Raw genomic sequence first — 20,406 nt, 5'->3', positions numbered from 1 at the left:
GGGCTCGGGTTGGTGGGCCGGGGCAGCCCAGACCCCCGCCCGGGCGGCACCGAGGCCCCGATCCTGCGCGGGGGCGCGCGGCGCAGGCAGAGATCCGGCCTCGGCCGCCCGGGAGCTGCGGGTGGGCGGTTGCAGATGTGGAGCTGCACATCTGGGGAGAGAGTGCTGGCCACAGCGGTGAGAGAGCCGGGAAGTGTGTGGGGGGAGCTGGGTCCCACTGGAGCATCCATCCTGCCCTGGAACAGCCATCCCACCCCGGAGCATCCATCCCACCCCAGAGCATCCATCCCACCCCGGAGCATCCATCCTGCCCTGGAGCATCCATCCCACCCCAGAGCATCCCTCCTGCCCTGGAACATCCCCCCCATCTCGCCCCAGAGCATCCATCCCACCCTGGAGCATCCGTCCCACCCTGGAGCATCCATCCCTCCTGCCCCCAGCTTCTGCTGCTGCCACCCCGCACCCCTGCGGGTCTCTCAGTGTCTTTCTGAGGCTAAACCCCAAGCGTTTGGGTCATTCCCAGGGACTCCCCTCCAAGGGGCACCCCCCCACCCCAGGGACGCCCGCTGGGGCATGCAGCCCCCGTCCTGCGAGGGGGCCGAGCTCCGTGGGGCCAGGCTGGGGCGGCTGCAGGGCAGCAGGGTGGTGGGTCCTGTGGCCCCACGCGCCCCGACACCGGTGGGAGCCCCCGGGAGTGGGTCGGAGGGGCCGGCACCGCTGGGCTGCGAGGCCACGCTCAGTCCCGGTCCATGTCGCGGCTCCGGCGATGTCCCGGCTCACATGGGTGGCACGAGGTGGCCGAGCACGGCTGCAAGGGAAGGCGAGGGTGGGCACGCCGGGGCAGGGGGTCCCTGCCCTCCTTGGCCCTGCTCCCCCTGCCCGGCCCAGCGGGATGGGGGGCCGGGGCATCCCAGGACCTACTGTGCTTAGGAATAGGCCAGTCCCTGGAGCGGCCGCGCAGGCGCGTGGAACTTGTCCGAGTCCTCGAAAGCTGGGTCTGGGCAGCGGGAGGGAGGCAGAGAGAGAGGGTGAGCCGAGGCGGGGGCAGCGCTGGGGACGGGGGGACAGGGACAAGGGTGGCATGGTGCATCCGTCCTGCCGTGCAGCCCCAGCCATGCCCCGGGTGTGGGGAGGAGGCCTGGAGTCAGGCAGGAGTGCAGGCAGGAGAGCGCAGGCAGCTTGCAGGAAGGGATCTGCAAGGCTGCAGGCAAGTGCCCTGCTTGGGCAGGGTGCAGGCAGCAGGGTGGGCACGGTGCTGCCGGGACCCCTGTCCTTGGGGCAAGGGGGATCCGGGGTGGGCAGGGAGCCGTGGGCAGCGCGGGCAGGTGAGGGCAGCCCTGCCCGCACTGGGCTCACCTTGCAGGCTGCTGCTGCTGGTGCTGGCGCAGGCGGGCGGCGGGGAGGTCTGCGGCCGCACCACGGGGGCGAAGGCGCTTTTCTGCTTCACCGCCGAGATCATATTGACGGGGGAGAAGGAGAAGACCCCGGTGGGGGTGGAGGCGTTGGTGCCCGACGGCAGGGTGATGGAGGAGGCGCCGAGCGGGGGGCTGGCGGGCATGACTGTGGGGAGAGATCCATCAGGCCGGGCAGAACTGGGGACAGGGCATCGCTCCCCGTGCGGGATGCCAGCACGCCCCGGTGACACTGCATGGGACCCAGCTTGCAAGGGCCAGGGCTGGGGCTGGGGCTGTCTCAGCTCAGGTTGCTGTGTTTCTGCTCCCCCTTGCCCTGGGGCTGGTGCGTGGCTTTGGGGACACCCTGGGGCTGGCGTGTGGCTTTGGGGACCCCCCCCCAGGGCTGGTGCATGGCTTTGGGGATACCCCAGGGCTGGTGCATGGCTGTGGGGACTCCCTGGGACTGGTGCATGGCTTTGGGGACTCCCTGGGACTGGTTCATGGCTTTGGGGACGCCCTGGGGATGGTGCCTGGCTTTGGGGACACCTTGGGGCTGGTGCACGGCTTTGGGGATGCCCCGGGGCACCGACTCACTGGCGTAGGGGGAGTTGGCGGTGGAGCCGTTGAGGAAGCTGGGGGAACCGGGCACCCCCAGGCCGGCCATGGTGCCGCCGCCGTAGCCGTTGATGCCGGTGGCGCCGCTGTAGCTGCTCTGCTGCGGCGTGGAGCTGGGCACGTAGCCCCGTGGCGAGACGCTGCCCGTGTTTCGGGAGTAGCCTGCGGGCGAGAGGGGCCGGGGGTGGCACGGGGCGGGCAGGGACCCCCTCCCGCTGCCCGGCGCGGTCCCTGGCCCACCTTGTTCGGTGCCTTGCGGTGAGTCGCCGATGTTGACGGCCAGCTGGCTGCCGAAGGAGTTCACCCCCATCATGCCAGCGGGGCCGTGGGTGCCGGCCAGCGAGGAGAGCTGGCCGGGGTTGCGGGGGACACTGTAGAGTGCCTCAGCGATGTCTGCCGCTCGCTTCAGGATGATGTCCTGGGAGGGAGGGGGACACGGGGACGGCGTCACCCCACGGGAGCCCGGAGCGACCCCACGGCTGTGCTGGGCAGCGATGGGGCGGGGGGGACCGAGACCCCCCAGCTCGTGCCGCTGGCCGGGAAGGAGGTGGGAACAAAGGCGGCTTTGGCGGCGCCAGCCCCGCGGCCTGACCCGGCGGCTCCCCTTCCCCTGCAGGTGGGGGGCTCGGGGGGCCCGCAGCGCTGACTCAGCGCCCGAGGAATCCTGATGTGAAGCAGATGTGGGGCCGGGAGCCCGCGGCCGGCTCCTGCGTCCCCGCTCCAGCGCGGCGGGCACAGCCTGCCGAGCGGGCAGGGTGGGGGGCCGGGGACAGGCGGGTGGGACGAGCCGGGGGGGCCCGGTGGGACCGTGGTACCTGGTTGCTGTGCGGCATCCCGTAGAGAGCCTCCACCAGGTCGGCCGCCCGCTTCAGCAGGACCTCCTGGGCAGGGAGCGGGACGGGGCTCAGGGGGGGCTCACGGGGGACATGCAGGGACCCTGTCCCACCACCCTGCCATGTCCCCGTGCCGGTGACACCTCCTCACGCCGGCACCTCCCCAAGCTGCCGTGCCATGCCCAGAGCCCCAGCCCAGTGGTGCCCAGCACCCCACAGTGGAGCCGTGGGGCTGGGACCCAGCAGGGACCCCCCTGCGTCCCACCGTGACCCTCCCCATGTCCCCTCGTGGCCCTCCCTGCCCTGGGCTCTGCAGGGGGGGAAGCAGCACGGACCCCCGCACTCAGCGGGAGCCAGGCCAGCCCATGGGCTGCACCCAGCACCGGAGGGGGCACAGGGGCTCTGCGTCCCCCTCCCTGTCCCTTGGTCCTCTGGCATCGCCAGGGAAGACCCCTGGGTCTGGGCGAGGGGATGCCCAGCACCCATGGGAGATGGCATGTCCCTGCCTGCACCCGTGGGTGTCACTGGGCACGGCAGAGAGCATGGCGTAGCATCCGCGCCGAGCCCCAGGCAGGGGGTCCCTACCTTGGGGAGGCGCTCGGGGTCCCCGGGGTGCCGGGGGATGACCTTCTGCAGCCGCTGGAACCCGTAGTCGATGGTGGGCTCGTTCAGCGCTGCCGAGAGAGAGGGGCTCAGCGGCTGCTGCGCGCGGGCCCCCTGCCCCGACCCCATGGGGAAACTGAGGCACCGACCATGCGGTGCAGAGCTGAGCCGGGGCATAGTGGGGGGGGAACTCCACCTCCCGCAGGGCACCCCAGCTGTCCCCTCGTCCCCCCCGTGCCAACAGCCCCTGCGTCCCTTCCTCTCCCACCCCCCTGTCTGGCAGCCACAGCCCCCAGCCCCGCTGCGGGGGTCCCGAGGGGAGGGGACGGTGCCGGCGCAGGGCAGGAGTCAGGGTGATGTGCAGCACGGTACAGAGTCAGCGTGAAGAGACTGCCCCAGCCAGCAGCAACGTGCTACGGCACACGGCCCGTGGCGTGTGGCCACCGTGGTGGGACCGATCCTCTGCTGCGCCGTGCCCGCTGCCCGGCTCACACCCCCCGTGTGCAGGGCCCTGCTCACACCGCACACGTGTGCAGGACCCCTGGGGGTTTCGATGGTGTTTTGCAATAACCCTCACCCCGATCCTACCCCTAACCCCATCCCTGCCGCCATCCCCCCATCCCCCCATCACACCCCTACCCCCTGCCCTGCCCCAAAGCCCTGCCCTACGCCCGTCCCCTCGCCCCCTGCCCGTCCCCTCGCCCTGTCCCTGCAGCAGGGCTGCTGACGGGGGTCCCGCTCGGGGCAGGGCTGTGCCCAGGGGCTGGCAGTGGGCACAGAGATCCCCTGGGCGCTGTCCCAGGGGTCTGTGTCCCCTTCCCCAGGGGTCTGCGCCCCTTCCCCGGGGGTCTGCGCTCCTTCCCTGGGGGTCTGCGCCCCTCACCGGTGTAGACGAAGCGTCCTGGGGCACCCTTGCAGAACTGCTTAGACTTGTAGGAGAGCGTCACCTCCACCACGCCGGGGATGTGCCGCGGGGGGGTCTGCACCCGGATGGCGTGAGGTGTGATGAGCTGCAGGGCAAGACGGGGCTCAGCCCACGGCTGGGGGAGTCGCGCCAGCCCCCCGCCGCCCCCCCTGCACCCCCCTACCTCGCTCCACACCAGCATGGTGCCGAAGACGACCTGCAGCCCGTCGAAGAAGTTGTCCCCGATGACGATGACGGTGGCACCTCCAGTGGTCCAGCCCTCGCTGGGGCTGATGGCTTTGATGCAGGGGGTGGCTGCTTCGGGCGGGAGGGGAGAGACAGGGCAGCAGTGAGTGTGGGGGCGCGCGGGGCGGGAGCGGGGGGCGCCGGGGTCGGGGCCGGGGGCGCGAGGCTGGGGGAGAGAAGGCAGAGAGGGAGAGCAGAGGCAGAGAGTGAGAACCAGGCAGCGGCGAGGGGCGGGGGACAGACATGGGCGGCCACGGATGCACGGACACGGACGGATGCCAGGCGGGAGCTGGGGATGGGGGGCACGGCGGGGCAGGGGGGACCAGGCCGCAGGGGACGGATGGGGACAGTGGGGAGGGGATGGGGACAGTGGGGGAGAGCGCATGCAGGGAACGGACGGTGGACAGAGCACACACAGGACAGACAGAGAGCAAACAGGTCCAACAGGTGGACAGGGCATGTATGCATTGGAGAGAGGGACACAGACAGACGTGGTGGATGCACAGACGGACAGAGCAGCAGATGGACAGAGAGCACCCAGGAGGGCAGGACAGCCTGCACGCCTGGGACAGAGGGAGGGACGAAGGGACAGACAGAAAACGCAGGTGCACGGCGGGTGGATGGAGAGGCCACGTGTGTGTGCTGGGCGGACGGACAGACGTACAAGGCATAAATACGGGGCTGGGTGCCCCCCTCCCGGGGTGCCCCCGCTGTCCCCGGGGGAGCTGCAGGCACGTCCCCCTTGGGGGTCCCGGCACGGGGACACGGTCTGTGGGGCTGCCCTGGCAGCGTGGGGCGCGCGGGGCCGCGGGGCTGGCGCCGGCGCAGGGGGTGCCACAGCAGGAGCAGCACCCACCGGCATGGACGTGCGTCTGCCCCTCCGCGCGGCCGTGCACACGTGCCGGGACACGGCACACGCGTGTGCGTGGGCGCGTGCTCTGTGTGCGCGGGCGCGGCGGAGGGGCTCACCTTCGGAAGGGTCGAGGCGCCGTGCCCGCCGCCCGTGCTTGGAGTTGTTGTGGACGAACATGTTGTCGGACACGGCCAGGACGTGGCCGTCCACGTTCACCGTCGTCGACACCACCACCTGCGGGACAGCCGGCTCAGGGCCACCGAGCCCCGCGCCCCCGGGGTACGTCACCCCGCGGTGCTCACCTCTCATGTCCCCCCGCACCCCTGAGCATCCCGGGACTGCCACGGGCGCCCTCCGGACCCTCCGTGCCTTGGTGGTGACACGCGTGTGCAAATCTGCACCTGTGTGGCCGCGCACGCCTGCGTGTGCGTGGGTTTGCACACATGTGCACGTGCCAAGGGGTGTGCGTGCACGTCTACGCGCGGGCAGGAGCACTTGCGCGCACATGTGCACGCATACGCGTGCACGCGCGTGTGCGCATACCTACGTGCGCGTGCCCCCGTAACCGTGCAGCGCGCAGCGCCACGGGAGCCCCGCACCAGCCCTGGCACTGCCCCGCCACCCGCGCTGGCCCATCACCGTGTCACCGGCCGGGGGACCCCAGGGGACACCCCAGCCCATCCCCGCGTGCCCCCCCGCGCCCCGCTCCCCCCCTCCGGCATGGACTTGGCTGCTCTCCCGGAGCTGCTTGGCGCTATGCAAATTGGATAGGTCGTTAATCATGTAAAAATGTCATAATTATCATATCTTTACGAGAGGCCCTAATGAAGGCGCCCGTGCTGGGTGGGGGACGGGCCGGACCCCCCCTCTGCTCCGCTCCCGAACCTCCAGCTGCTGCGGGGAGAGCGGGACCGCAGGCAGGGGACACGGCGGGGCGAGGGGGATCGGGGGCTGCAGAGGGGTTCAAGAGCAATTAGGGTTTGCAAATTAGGGGCTGCAAAGGGATCAAGGGAAATCAGAGTTTGCAAGTTAGGGTGGCAAAGGGGTTCAAGAGGAATTAGGGTTTGGAAATTAGGGTTTGCAAAGGGGGCGAGGGGAACTGGGGTTTGCAAAGTCATTGAGAATTAGGGTTTGCAAGGGGGTCAAGGGGAATTGGGGTCTGCAGAGGGGTTCAAGAACAATTAGGGTTTGCAAAGGGATCAAGGGAAATTAGAGCTTACAAGTTAGGGTTTGCAAAGGGGTCAAGGGGAACTGGGGTTTGCAAAGGGGTCGAGGGAAACTGGGGACTCGGTTCCCCGAGTGGAGTCCCTAATTCCCCTCGACCCCTTTGGGTGAGGTCTCCATCCCCATCCCCTCCTGCAGCCCCGGTGTGGGGGCAGGGTTTGGAGGGGGTCCCGGTGCTCACCTGGAAGCGCCGCATATCCCGGGGGTTCCCCGCGTTCTTCAGGCAGTTTTGGTTGCATTTGAGGAAAAACTTGAGGAAAAACCTGGGATGGAAGGAAAGAACCCAGCGGTTGGTGCCGGCAAACCGGGGGGGGCCAGAGACCCCATGATGTCTCCCCCCACCCCATCCCTTGGTTCCCGGCGCTGGAGCAAAGCAGGGGTGAGTGTCCCCACCGTCCTGGTGTCCCCACTGTCCTGGTGTCCCCAAATGGAGGCAGCACCACGCATGTCACACCACACACCGGAGACGTGCGTGGGTGCTCCCTGCCGTGCACGGTGTCCCGTGCACCCCCCGTGACACACACGCGCGCACAGCTGAGAACACACACCATGTGCAAACACACGCAGGCTTGCACGCTGCCGTGCACACACACGCGCGCGCTGCGCGGCTGCGGGGACCCCAGGGCGGCCCGTGGGCCCCCCGGCTGTGCAGGGTGCTGCCAGGCAGGGTGCCCGCGGGAGGATGGACGGGCAGGAGGGCGAGCGGCCACCGCCACGTCCCGGCCTGATGAAACATTCAGGCTGCTTGTCCACGGCCCCGTAATCAGCCTCGGCCCCTCAATAATTAATGGGCGGCAGCGCTCACGCTAGGGGCTGGGACGGGAGGAGAGCGCGGGGATCACGGTGCACACGCGTGGGAGCACGGCCCCATGCCTGGGGGCACGGCCAGACCCGGTCCCCAGGGCCTCCCCCGGGATCTCCCTGGGGGGTGCCCCCACACACACCGGGGTGCACGCCGGGACCCCCGCCCCGGGCGCTTTTGGGCACCGAGGTGAGACCCGCTGTCCCCACGGTGCACGGCCAAAGACCGGCACGGCCACGGGCACCCTGCGTGGCCACACACGGGCACGTTCGCCCTGCACGCACACGTGGCACGTGCACACACACACACACACATTTGCTCTGCACCGTGCCCCGCCATCGCGCTGTGCCAGCTCGCTCTGCCATGGCAGATCGCCACGCTGTGCCAGCTCACTGCGCCGGCCCCGGTGACTGCACAGTGCCAGGTCACCGCCGTGCCAAGTCACCACGCGATGGTGAGTCCCCGAGCTGTGCCAGGTCACCCCACCGCGCCGGGCTACTGCACCGCGCCAGGGCACTGTGCCACGCATGGCCACCATGCCATGCCAGGCCAGGCCACCGCGTCCCTCTGTGCCACCTCCCTCCATCAGCCTGGCACGGGGCAGCCCATCTCCCGGCCCCTCGCCGATGCGCCTGGGCTCTGCCCTGCCCACGGGGCAGCCCTTCGGCAGGGCCTGGGCACCGCGTGGGGCTGGGGCCTCCCAGCGTGCCACCCTGTCCCCAAACCACTGTGCCACCCTGCCCCATCCCCATGTGCCACCCTGTCCCATCCCCATGTGCCACCCTGCCCCCATCCCCATGTGCCACCCTGTCCCCATCCCACTGTGCCATCCTGCCCCATCCCAGCATGCCACCTTGTCCCATCCCACTGTGCCACCCTGTCCCCATCCTGTCTCAGCATCCTGGCCTGGCACCTTGTCCGAATATCCGACCCCGGCACCTTACCCTGACATCCCGGTCCAGCACCCTGCCTTTGTATCGCGCCCCAGCCCCGCACCCCTGCATCCCAGCCCAGTCCCCCCGGCCCGCTCCCCGAGGGCTTCAGCCGGGCTGGGGAGGGGGACGCAGGGGACAGGAGGGTGGGGAGGGGACGCAGGTGCCCAGCGGGAAGGTTCCCAGGGCTCCGTTAGCTGTGGTGGAGGCTGGAGCAGGGAAGGGACCCCCAGGGACGACGGGGCACCCGGGGACGTGGGCATCCCTGGGATCCCCTTGGATGCAGGTGCAGGGACGGGAGCAGCGGGCACTGCCTCCCTGGCCCCAAACCCCATCCAGCCCCATCCCTGGGGGTCACGGTGGGCACGGGCCAGGGGGCACACGGCCACTGGGGCCTTTGGGCCCCCCCAGGGGACTCTGGGCACCCTGTGGGACCCCTGAGCAGAGAGGGCACCCCCAGCCCGTGCTGCGCCGCGCCGGCGGCTCCTGCCCTCGGCCAGGGGGCACACGGAGAGGGGCTCCCACACAGGCGCTGCCGGGACGCTGCCCACGGGGGACGGTTTTCCCAGGTAAGGGCAGGAAGAGGGGGACCCCCCCGTGTCCCCCCGTCACCCGCTGCCTGGCAGGTGGTAATCAGGGGAAGGAAGGAGCTGGAAAACGGCAGGAAAACACCAAACCCCCCTCCGCCAGGAGATTGACAGGGGCGGCGTGGGGCTGGGGGGGACCCCCCGGCCCCCCGGCCCCGGCTCCGCGCTGCTGGGGGGGATCAGCCTGAACCCCAGGTCGGCCTCGTCCCCCCCGAGCGGCAGCCGCGCATATGGGCCCGGGAGTTAAAAATACAGGCGCTGTGCATGCATTAGCATCCCTAATGCACAGCGCTCCCCATTTAATATGCAAATTCCCGGCGCTGCTGCCGAACACCTTCTGTTCCGAGCGCATAAATTTGAATTTGCAATTAGAATAATCTTGTATAATTAATGAAAAGCGTCAATTTTAGCTCCTAAGTAATTTGATTAACATGTTGATAGGGCACTTATCTGGCTCTCTAAACCAGTGGGGCTGGGCGTCGGGCTGGGGAGCGGGGCTGGGGGGGCCGGGGGGAGCGGGCGGCGGGCTGGGGACCCGCCTGGCCCCGGGTGACCCCCGAGGGCCCTGGGGACGGAGGGGGACGCGGGGGCACAGGGGAAGCCCCCTCGGCACAGGCGATGGGGATGCCAGCAGCCCCGGGATGTCACCTCCCTGGGGCACGGCCCTGAGGGGGCCCTGGGGAGAAGGGGGCTCGGGGGACACTTGGCCTGGGGGGGGATCACCCCCCACCCCACAGGCACCCAGGGCTGGGCTCAGCCCCAGCCTCCAGCACGGGGGGGCACAGGGCACCCCGGGACCCCCTGCGCACCCCAAAAGCGCCAGCACGGGGTGCAGCGCCCAGGACACCGGCGGGACGAGGGGAGAGCGAGACGCTGTTACCGGGAGGTTTGCCTTGGCCAGGCCGCGGCGGCTGCATCCCGCGGCCGTGCCGGGTTTGCGGGGGCCGCGATCCCCACAGCTGGCCGGGGCACAGCTGGCCGGGGGCGGCACAGCTGGCTGGCGCTGGCAGGGCCGGGGGGAGGCCGGGGGTCGGGGACCTGCCGCAGCGGGGCCAGCGTCACGCTGGGGGGGCCAGGGGCGTGAGCGGGGGCTGCGCTGCCCCCGTCCCCAGGGACCCAGGCGCCCTCCAGCCCCCCGGGGACTCACCAAGGGACCCCACTCGCAGGCAGGGTGAGGCGAGGAGGGGGCACAGCACCCGCCAGCCCCCATCCTCCCCACCACGTCCCCCCGGCCCCAGTGCCGAGGTGACCGAGCCCTGCAGAGAGAGCTGGGGCCCCAAACCCCCCAGCACCCCCAAAGAGCCTGGGCTTTGCTTGGCGTCACCAGGGAGGTGCCTCTGTGCCAGGAGATGCACGAGGACTCCTGCACAGGGATGTGACACGCTGGGTGGAGGGACAGAAGGACGGACGGATGGACACGGGGGGTCTGAGGATGCTGCGGGATGGAGGGAGGAACAGCTCAAGGGCTGGGGAGAGGAGGGGAGAGGGAGGGAGAGGAGAAAGGAGGGAGGAAGGAAAGGACAGGTGAAGGGGTGGGTGGGTGGAGGGATGGATGGAGAAGGACGATGGATGGAAGGATGGAGAAGGACGATGGATGGATGGGGATGGATGGAAGGAGAGACGGATGGAGGGAAGGATGGAGGGAGGTGGGGTGTGTGCTGTCCAGGGAGGGCAGAGGGACAGGACTGCAGGCAGACAGACAGACACCCACCCCAGTGCCAGGAGGACACGGTGTCCATGCCCCCACCAGCGAGCGCTGCTCATGCTGGGCTGGGCTCTCTGCCCCACGCAGTGCTGTGCCGTGGGCCCCAGCCCGGCGGGGATGGTGCATCCCTCCCCATGGGGCACGTGCCCGGCCCGTGCACGGGCACACGCCTGGGGACACCGCGCAGCACCGGGGTGTCCCTGCGGCACACGGCCCCGGCGCGGGAGCGGGGCTGCCACGCGTTCCCCGGCGCTCGCTGAAGTGGCTGGATGCCGCCTGTATTATTTATTTGTTTGATGCGCGTCGGAAGTGCTGCGCTGACGGCAAACGGCGCTTTCCCCATCTGTCACGGCTGGCTGTCACCGCAGCCCGGCGCAGGGCCACCAGCCACCGCAGCGAGCCGGACCGGGGGGCACCGCGCACCCTCCCGGCCCCCGCGCGCTGCTCCCCCAGATCATTAGCGCTAACGAGGCAGCGCTCGCACCCGGTCCCCAGCCCGGGGGACTCCCCAGCCCGGCTCCCTGGGGGACCCCCCGCTGCTGCCCCCCTCCCTCGGCCCCAGCGAGGCGCAGGGGGCCCCGCGCCCGGGACCCCGGTACCTGTCGATGATGACGGGGTCGGAGGGGGTCTCGTTGCGGTTCCCGCAGCTCTTCTTGTCGCAGCAGCGGCTGGGCACGGCCAGGGAGAGGAGCCGGCGTGAGGGGAGCGAGGGGGGGGCCGGGACCAGCCCCACACCCCCAAACCCCAGGGGAGAACCTGCCAGACCTCCATTTCCCACCCTTGAGCCCCCCACCATCGCCCAGCCCTGCGGAGCAGGGGGGGTCCCTGCCCCACGGCAGGACGGGGCAGGGGGCAGAGGTGCAGAGGGCACAGGCGGGTGCCCCACAAGGTCCCAGGGTGCTGGGGTCAGGGGGGGACACCCTGGGACAGGGACATGGCCTGTGTGATGCTAGGGCATGGGGGGCCATGGCAGATAGGGCACCCCTGGGGTACCCCCCTTATCCACCCCACCACCCCACACCATGGGGCTGGGCTCCGGTTCGGGGCTCTCTGGGGCTCGGGGTGCCCCCCAGCCCTGGGAGACGCTCGGTGAGCCAAGGGGGGTCCCCCATCACCCACGGGGGACACGGCAGGGCCGGGCTCGTGCCACCGCCGGCCGACAAACACGGCAGTGCCGGCCCTGGGGAGCACGGCGGAGAGGGGGGCCCTGGCCCTGGCATCGTTAGCGCGGCTCCCGGAGATCAATTAGCAGCGCTGGCACGGAGCGCTAATTTGCACAAACACCGAGCACGAGGGTGGTAAACAAGCACGACGCTAATGGGGCACGGGGGACCCCGCGCTGGCAGCAGGCAGCTGGGGCAGGCAGCGCCCGCTGCCCGCCTGCCCAACCCGCCACCCCCGGTGCCGCCGGGCCCCCCCGGGCCCCCGCCTACCTGCACATGATCTCGTGGGTGAGGAGGACCCGGCACATCTCGGGGTTCTTGTCCTGCCCCTCGTAGATGATGGCCTGCAGGAGGGGAGAGAGCGCCCAGGGGGGTGCCACCGCCTCCCAGCACCCTGCCCGTCCCCGTCCCCGACCCACGGACCCTCCCCGGGTGACCCCCACCGGGGTGGGAGAGGGGCCGGGCAGGGAGCGCTCGTGGGTGGGGGTGCAGCCGTGCACGCCTCCGAGGAGGTGCGTGTGCGTGCGTGGGTGCCCATGCGTGTGTGTGCCCAGGCCTGTGCACGCACAGCCGCGTGCGCCCGTGCACGGGTTCGTGTGCGCCCATCCACAGGTTCGTGTGCCCGCGCTGTGCACAGATGTGCGCGCCCGTGCACACGTGGCTGCGGGCGCTCGTGCACGCCTGCCTTCGTGCCGGCGTGCAGACGTGTGCTCATGCACGTGGATGTGTGTGCAAGTGCAGACGGGCCACTCTGCGCACCTGGGCGTGCACGCGCAGCTGCGTGGCCTTGCCCACCCGCATGGGCACACATCTGTACAGATGTGCCCGCTCTGCCCAGCTGCGTGCCCACGCACAGACGTGCCCGCCTGGCACTCCCGCGTGTGCGCACGCGTGTGCGGGCAGCCCTGGGGGCTCGGTGGCCGATGGGGTGGGGGGCTGCGGTGCCGGGGGTGCCAGCCCCCACCCCGGCCATCCCCCCTCCGCCGTTACCTGCTTGGACATGGAGTCGATGAGGCGGACGTAGAGGTCCTGCTCGGTCCGGAGCCCTGCGGCGAGAGGGGAGGGTCAGCCCTGCCCGCGCCCCCCTGGCCCCCTGCCCCGGCACCCACCGTTGCTGTAGAGCAGCTGGAGCCGGTAGTGGATCCCGTTGTTGGTTTTCTCGCCGTTCTGCTCCTGCGGGGAGGACAGGGGACATCACTGTCCCCTCTCGATGCAGACCTCCGCCAGCCCCAGCCCGGCCCAGGGCTGCGGAGCCGCTCTGGCAACTCCCCACACGTGCAATGAGTTTGGGAGAGGTCTCAGCCCCCGCAGCAGCCTCCCGCGCCCCTCCAAGAGCAGGTGATGGCCAGGCAGGGTGACCCCAGCCCTGCCGCAAGCCCGTCCCCACCACAGCCCCGGCCCCGGGGTCTCACCCGCTCCTTCTCCACGAAGTCGATGAAGGAGGTGCGCTCGATCTCCACGGGCTGGCCCTGCCGGTCGTACATGGCCAGGACGAAGTGGAAGAAGTTGGATTTCCGCAGGTTGGAGGGGGGCTGCTTCTCAAAGTGGGCTCGGGCCAGGCCCACCCCACTGCCGGCAGGAACGGGGAGGGGTGTGAGCATAGGGCAGCCGCCGGGACCCCCAGCACCCCCTCCCCGGGACCCCCAGCACCCCCTCGCCAGGGCCACCCCATCACCAGGGGAAGGACTCAGTGGGAGCTGCCAAACTCCCCCGCAGTGGGCGGCGATGCTCCCTGGTACCCCAGGGTGCTGTGGGCCAGGACGAGGGGAGCACCCAGGACCCCCACCCTGCCCCGTGGCCCCAGGCTCGCAGGGCTCGTCCTTGGGGGAAGTGAGGCCGAAGTCAGCCCCGGTCCCCGGGGGAATCGTGCCCAGGGCGCTGCGGGGGGCTCAGCCGCTGGCCCCACACCCTGCCGCGGGTGGGGACGTTGGGGCGCACACCCTGCACGTGCATCGGTGTGCACGCTCGCGCAGACTCGCACGCACACGTGTGCGCACGGGGAGGCTGGGGGTGTTCAGGGTGGGGGTCTCGGCTCCTCGGGCTGGGGGGGACAGAGGGTGGGACATGCCAGCAGCATCCCGGGGACGCCCGGCAGCTCCCCAGCAGCATCACCTGCCCCCAGCTCTGCCTATGCCCGGGGCAGGCGCTGGGGACAGGAGGGGACGTCCCCGAGCCCTCCGCACCCGAGCCCAGCCCCGGTGCATCCCGCTGCCAGCAGAGCCACTGCTGGGCTCGCCCGTGGCACCGGCTGCTCCGAGGGCCACTGCTGCTGTCCCTGCGCGGACACCCAGGGTGACAGGACAGTGACACCATAGGGGTGGTGGCAGAGCCACCCCAAGGGACGATGGCTCCAGCACCGACCAGTCCTCATCCCGGTCACCTCATTGCCAGCCTGGCCTGTGGTCCCTGTCCCCGACCGGTGCCACCGACGGTGCCGCGGCAGCAGCGCGGCCGCAGCGTGGGGGGCCACAGGAGCCAGAGCAGCCCCCAGCGCAGCAGCCGGCGAGGCGAGGGGGCCAAGAGAAACACGCGGATTTAAGAAGTTCCCCCGTCTCGCAATTAAAAACACATCGGCGAGGAGCAAGGCGGCGGGCAGGTTTGGCTCCCTGGGTGCCGACCTTGGGGGGCTTAAGGTGCCGGAGCCAGTCCCCACGGGGACCCCACGGACCTTGCAGCCCCCCTGGCGTGGGGCGGGACCCCACAGCCCCCCAGATCCCACCGTGCCCGGCAGCACCCTGCGGACCCCACTGGCCAGGACCCGCGGAGGGGTCAGCACTGGGGTGCAGATGGGGGGGGGGGGGTGACACACAACCGCACAGGGGGGTCCCTGCCTGCCCCAGCACCCCCAGCCCTGCGGCCCTGCACAAGCCACAGCCACCAGCATCTCCTCAAAACAAAAGAAGAAAACGGGGTTCAGCCCTTTACCAGTGACCTGCTCCTGCAGGCCGGTCCCAGCAGCACCCAGGAGCCCGGGGCAGAGCCGGCACAGGGTGGGGAGGGGACCCCAAGCACCCTCGCCCCCTTTAATGATGCTCCTTGGGCCTTAATTACCCCCGGCCTCGCCCTCAGCCCCCGCCCCCACCCCAGCTGTGGGCACCAGCTGAGGTCAAGTACGAAGCCCAGACCCTGCAAACCTCAGGGACGCTGCTCCGGGGACACCTCGCCGTGGCGGAGGGAGAAGCTCGTTAAGCCGATCGCTGGGGAGCCCAAAGGTCCCCAGTCGGCAAACACCGGCCACACGCATGGCACGCTTGCCTGGCACGCGGGTACCTGTGTGCAGGGCCAACACGCGTGTCCGGGCACACGTGTGCACACCCGTGTCCCCGGGCACTGCTGATGGCCGTGTCCTGGCACACCCCGTGCGTGTCCCTTGTCCCCTACCCGTGGGTCCGACCAGTGCCGGCAGGTTTGTTCTCAGGGCCCATCCCCATGGCATCTGGCCCCGTGGCGTGGGGCGCTGACCCCACCGGGACACCGCAGTCTCACCGGGCCCCCATCGCGGTGCGCCCAGCCGGCACGCCGCTCAGCTCCCCGAGGGACGGGGGCCCGTGGGGACCCCGCTGTCCCCCAGCAGCATCCCCGGCCCTGCGGCGCTGGAGCCCGGCCACGGGGCTCCGGGCTGATGGGGCGGTGGCGCGGTCCCGGCGGGGCGGCTGCAGCGAGCCAGCACCCGCCTGGCCCCCCCATTCCCCTCCGCCCCCCAAAGCTTCGGCCCTAAAGTGCTGGGGGGAGGCGATGGGGCCGCCAGCCCGGGCGGGTAATGGCTGCATCTCCACTCCCAGCGCTGCCGAGACCCCGGCGCTCCGAGAGCCGAGCCCGGCTGCCATTAATTATTAAAGGCAATCAGAGCATTTCCTAGCAGAGGAGCCCAGCGAACGTCTCTTACAGTAAAGCAGCATCTTCCCTTGGCGGAGCCGCCAGGCACCCGGGGCACCGCGCAATTACGCAGCCACGGCTCCCCGGGCGGCTCCGCCAAGCCGGGGGGAGAGCGGGGAGCCCTGGACCCCGCCCGGGAAGCCGAGACCCCCGTGGGCTCACCCCCCGGCCCCTCTGCCTTGCCCCGGCACCCCGGCCCCCTGCCCTCCCCGGGCCACGCCTGGGGCAGCCCCCTGCCCGCAGGGGCTGCGGCCGCGGGTGCCGGCTGGCATCGCCCGGGGACCCTGCGGTGGCTGCGGGGTCCCACAGGAGCGGGGGGGGCTTTGTGGGTGGTGGTACGAGCCCCCTCAGCCGGGGTCCGAGAGGGGTGCGGGACGCAGGGCGGAGGCAGGCTGGGTCTGGAGGTGACGAGTACCCCACAACCGTATCTGGATTTCACCCCCCGTTCTCGCGGCCCCGCTCCGGGGCACGGGGAAGTTTCTGGGTGCACAGTGGGAAGGCCGGCACCTCCCTGTGCCCCGGCTCGGACACCGCAGCCCCCCGCCCCGGCACTGCCCCCACCCCGGCTCCCCGGGGCCGGGTGGGACCCTCGGTCCGGCCGCTCTCCGGGGGCTCCAGGCTGGGCCGCGGCGGTGGCTGTCCCCCCCGGCGGTGGGATGGGGCCGGGGTGGCTTTGCTGGGGTTGGCGGGGGGATCGCTGCAGTTTTCAAACATCCCACAGTATCTGCAAATGCGGTGGCTTGGGGGGGGACCCCGGGGAGCCCCCAGGGCTTCAGCCGTGGGGCGCAGCCTCTGGTGCAGTCACGGTCCCCGTTGGAGAGCCAGCGGCGGGGCTGACACCGCAGCTGGGGACCCCGAGACGCAAGCGGGTGATCTCAACCATGGAGCGGGTCGGTGCTGGAAGTGCCGGGAATGTCCCACTCCACCAGAGACCCACGCAGAGGGGAGACCCCCCCAGACCCCCAAACCTGCTGTCCCTGGCTGGGCAGACGGCGTGGGGCACCCCAGGGAGGCAGCGCCCAGGCTGGCCCGGGTCCCCTCGCTCCTCCGTGCCATGGGGCATCTCCTGTCACCCCGGACAAGGTGCAGCATGCTCCAAGCACAGCCCCCCCTTACCGACCCCCCAAACCCCACGTAGGGGGGACAGCAGGAGCTGGGGCACTGCGGGCAGCAGGAGCTGCTGCCGGGACCCCCCTGGGCACAGGGTGGGGAGAGAGCAGGGGGCCAGGGTGCACAGAGACCCCGGGGAGGGCAGGGGATGGGGTGCCCAGAGCCCCGAGCCCCCCGGGAGGGCAGGGGATGGGGTGCCCAGAGCCCCGAGCCCCCCGGGAGGGCAGGGGCTGGGGCCAGCCGGGGCACGGGAGGGCACCGGGCTGCGGCACGGCGAGCCCGGCGGTGCGGGCTGCCTGAGCGGTCGCAGCAGTCGCCCGCCCCAGCCGATGCTGCCAGCCCTGCCCGGGTGACGGGGATGGCACCGCTGCCAGCCCTGCCCTCGCCCTCCGCGGCTTTTCCCAGCAGAGCTGGGGCTCAGGGTGCAGGTCCCGGCCCTGGTGGATGCACGGCACAGCACCGCACAGCACCGCACAGCACAAGCCCCTTGGCACTCCAGCAGCGGCTCCTGCCCTGCTGCCAGCACCCACTGGTCCTCCCGACACGGAGCAGCAGGCCGGGCACACATGGAGTGCCGGGGGCTCAGGACACCCAGGCACCCGGGGGTGCTGTGGGGGCCCCGGGATACCCAGGGTAGCAGGGATAGGGATGACCCGGAGGCCCAAGGGGCCCAGGGCATTGGGGTACCCGGGGTGCCTGGGGCACCCGGTGGGTACGAGGCTTCTGGGATGCCCAAGGCGTCCAGGCTGCCTGGGGATCCCAGGGGGCTGAGGGTGCGGGGTGCTCGGGGTGTGCAGGGTGCCTGGGATGCCCACGGCACCTGGGGTGCCCGGGGTGCCCAGGACGCCCACAGCAGCCAGGATGCCTGTGGAGCCGTGGTACCTGGGATGCTCGTGGTGCCTGGGACGCCCAGGATGCCTGGGATGCCCACGGTGCCCGGGATGCTCCCAGCACCTGGGATGCCTGCCGTGCTCGGGATGCCCATGGAGCCTGGGATGCTCATGGTGACTGGCATGCCCACAGCAGCCAGGATGCCCATGGAATCTGGGATGCCCATGAAGCCTGGGATGCTCACAGAGTCTGGGATGCCCGTGGAGCCCGGGATGCCCATGGAGCCCAGGATGCCCACGGAGCCCGGGATGCCCGCGGAGCCCGGGATGCCCGCGGAGCCCGGGATGCCCGCAGTGCCCGGGATGCCTGCGGAGCCCGGGATGCCTACGGAGCAAGGGATGCCCGCGGAGCCCGGGATGCGCGCAGCGCCTGGGATGCCCGCAGAGCCCCTTACCTCTGCGCCGCCGTGCTGGCATCCAGGATGCCGGTGCCCTGCAGCCAGCGGACGGAGGGCAGCCCGGCGGTCAGTGGCTCTTCCTTCATGGGCAGCCCCCCCCGGGGCAGAGCCTCCTGCACGGAGAACATGGCAGAGGGGCTCAGCCGCCGCCCCCCAACTTTCCTGGCCCGGGCCCGGCGGCGGGGCTCAGAGCCGGGCAGGTGCCGGGGGCCGCCGTCCCGGCCGCCGGGGAAGCGGCATCTGCGGCGGGCGGGCGGGAGGGAGCGGGGGGAGCCTCGGGGGGAGGCCCGGGGGCGGCGGGAGGCGGGGGCAGGCGGAGGCAGGGCCGGAGAAGTTGGAGACGGAGGCGACCAGGAGCAGCCAAGTGCGGGGACCGGGAGGGGAAGGGGCGGGGGGCGGCGGGGCGGGGGGGGGGAGGGATGGGGAGGAGTGGAGGGAGGCAGAGGAGGAGTGGAGGGAGGGATGGAGGAAGGCTCAGAGGAGGGGAGGGAGGGATGGAGGGAAGCTCAGAGGAGCGGAGGGAGGGATGGGGAAGGCAAAGGAGGAGTGGAGGGAGGGATGGAGGGAGGCTTCGAGGAGGGGAGGGAGGGATGGAGGGAGGGATGGGGAAAGCAGAGGAGGAGTGGAGGGAGGGATGGAGGAAGGCTCAGGGGAGCGGAGGGAGGGATGGAGGAAGGCTTATAGGACGGGGGGGAGGGATGGAGGGAGGCAGAGGAGGAGTGGAAGGAGGGATGGAGGAAGGCTCAGGGGAGCGGAGGGAGGGCTGGCGGGAGGCTGCGAGGGCTGGCGGGAGGGATGGAGGGAGGCAGAGGAGGAGTGGAGGGAGGGATGGAGGGAGGCCGGGAGGAGGAGTGGAGGGACGGAGCGGGGAGGAGGCCGGAGAGGGGCGCGGGAGGGGGCAGGCGCGGCCCGGGATGGGGCGGGGGCGGCGGCGGGGGCTCGGTTACCGGGCGGGCGGCGGCGGCGGGCGGCGGCGGCGGCGGCGGCGGGAGCGGCAGCGGCAGCGGCAGCAGCAGCAGGAGCGGGCGGGCGGGGGGCCCGGGGGGCGCCGGGGGCCCGGGGGGGCCGGGGGGGCCGCCTCCCCGCCGCCGCCCCGCTCCCCGGCCCCGCCGCCCCGCCGCGGCCACCAGCACCATCAGCACCAGCACCCGCCGCCGCCGCGGCCCCGCCGCCCCGCCGGCCCGGGCCATGCCGCCGCCGCCTCCCCGGGGAGGCAGGGCCGGAGCCGCCGGGGGAGGCGGGGGCCGCGGCCGGGCAGGCTGACATCATTCCGGGGAGGAGCGGTCCCTCCCCGCGCCGGCGGAGGGGCTCCGCGGCCGGCCCCGCACCGGCCGCCCCGGGGGAGGGAGCGGCGGGGCCCGGGCGGCCCGGGGGCAGCCGGGCGGGGATGGAGCCCGGGGCGGCCGCCGCGCCTCCCGCCCCGGGGGACCCCGCTGCAAGCCCCGGGGCGCCCGGCGGGGGTGCCGGGCGGGCAGCGGGGACACCCCGCGGGGACCCCGAAGCGGCCCCGGGGACACCCCGGAGCGACCTCGACACTCTGCAGGCAGGGCCCGGGGCCGCGACCCCGCTGCGTCCCCCGAGACCCCCGGGGAGACCCCAGGCAGGCACCGGGGACCCCCCGGAGAGACCCCCCCCGTCGCGCGCTGCCTGGCAGAGAGCCCAGAGGAGCCGTGACCCCCCTGCCTCCTCCCGACACCCCAGAGAGGCCCCGGGGGATCCCCCGCGGAGACCCCGTCTGGGTCCCCTGCACCCTCAGGGTCCCCCCCAGTGACCCCCAATGGGCCCCCCAGACACCTCAGAGGGACCGCCAAGAGCCACCAAGCACCCCAAAACCCCCAGCGTGACTAACCAGGCCCCTTGAGATGCCCCACACGGGACCCCTGCACCCCGGAGACACCCCAGGGTGACCCCCGTGCCCCTCAGCATACCCCAGGGGTCACCCCAAAATCCCCCCCAGTGCCCCACATAAACCCTCGCCGGGGCACAGCCGGGGGGTCTCAGCCCCCCACGGCACCGTGCCCACAGCAGACCCGTCCCCATCCCCTGCGCAGCCCCGCCAGGCAGGGTACGGGCAGGGTGCAGGCAGCGTACGGGCAGGGAAGTGGGTGCAGCCCTGCACAGCTGCCTCCAGTCCCTGCATCCCTGCACCCTCGCTGCAGGAGGGGACGCGGGCCCCGCGGCGGGAGCGGGGCGGCTGGGGTCTGTGCCCGGCGGGCAGAGCCGGGGAGGCGGCACACAGGGACCCCCGGGCAGCCCCCGCCGCGGGCAGCC

At 71.7% G+C, this 20,406-nt stretch overlaps 1 protein-coding gene across 1 annotated transcript; it reads right to left on the bottom strand.

Annotated features, from left to right (window-relative positions):
* Nucleotides 1-702: 702 nt before the first annotated feature.
* EBF4 (EBF family member 4) lies at nucleotides 703-19,325 on the bottom strand (the record flags this gene model as incomplete). Its single annotated transcript, XM_082316368.1, has 18 exons — nucleotides 703-808; nucleotides 922-997; nucleotides 1,357-1,560; nucleotides 1,989-2,171; nucleotides 2,250-2,427; nucleotides 2,825-2,890; nucleotides 3,428-3,516; nucleotides 4,329-4,455; nucleotides 4,534-4,667; nucleotides 5,565-5,682; nucleotides 6,854-6,935; nucleotides 11,298-11,366; nucleotides 12,132-12,205; nucleotides 12,852-12,907; nucleotides 12,971-13,034; nucleotides 13,274-13,430; nucleotides 18,133-18,248; nucleotides 19,083-19,325. The coding sequence occupies 17 exons, from the start codon at nucleotides 19,323-19,325 to the stop codon at nucleotides 927-929; spliced, it is 2,031 nt and encodes a 676-aa protein (XP_082172494.1). The 3' UTR covers nucleotides 703-808; nucleotides 922-926.
* Nucleotides 19,326-20,406: the final 1,081 nt, after the last annotated feature.

This window comes from Platalea leucorodia (assembly GCF_965183815.1).
Source record: "Platalea leucorodia genome assembly, chromosome: 6".
In the NCBI taxonomy this organism is placed as follows: domain Eukaryota; kingdom Metazoa; phylum Chordata; class Aves; order Pelecaniformes; family Threskiornithidae; genus Platalea; species Platalea leucorodia.
This window is presented reverse-complemented; position numbering and strand designations above follow the sequence as displayed.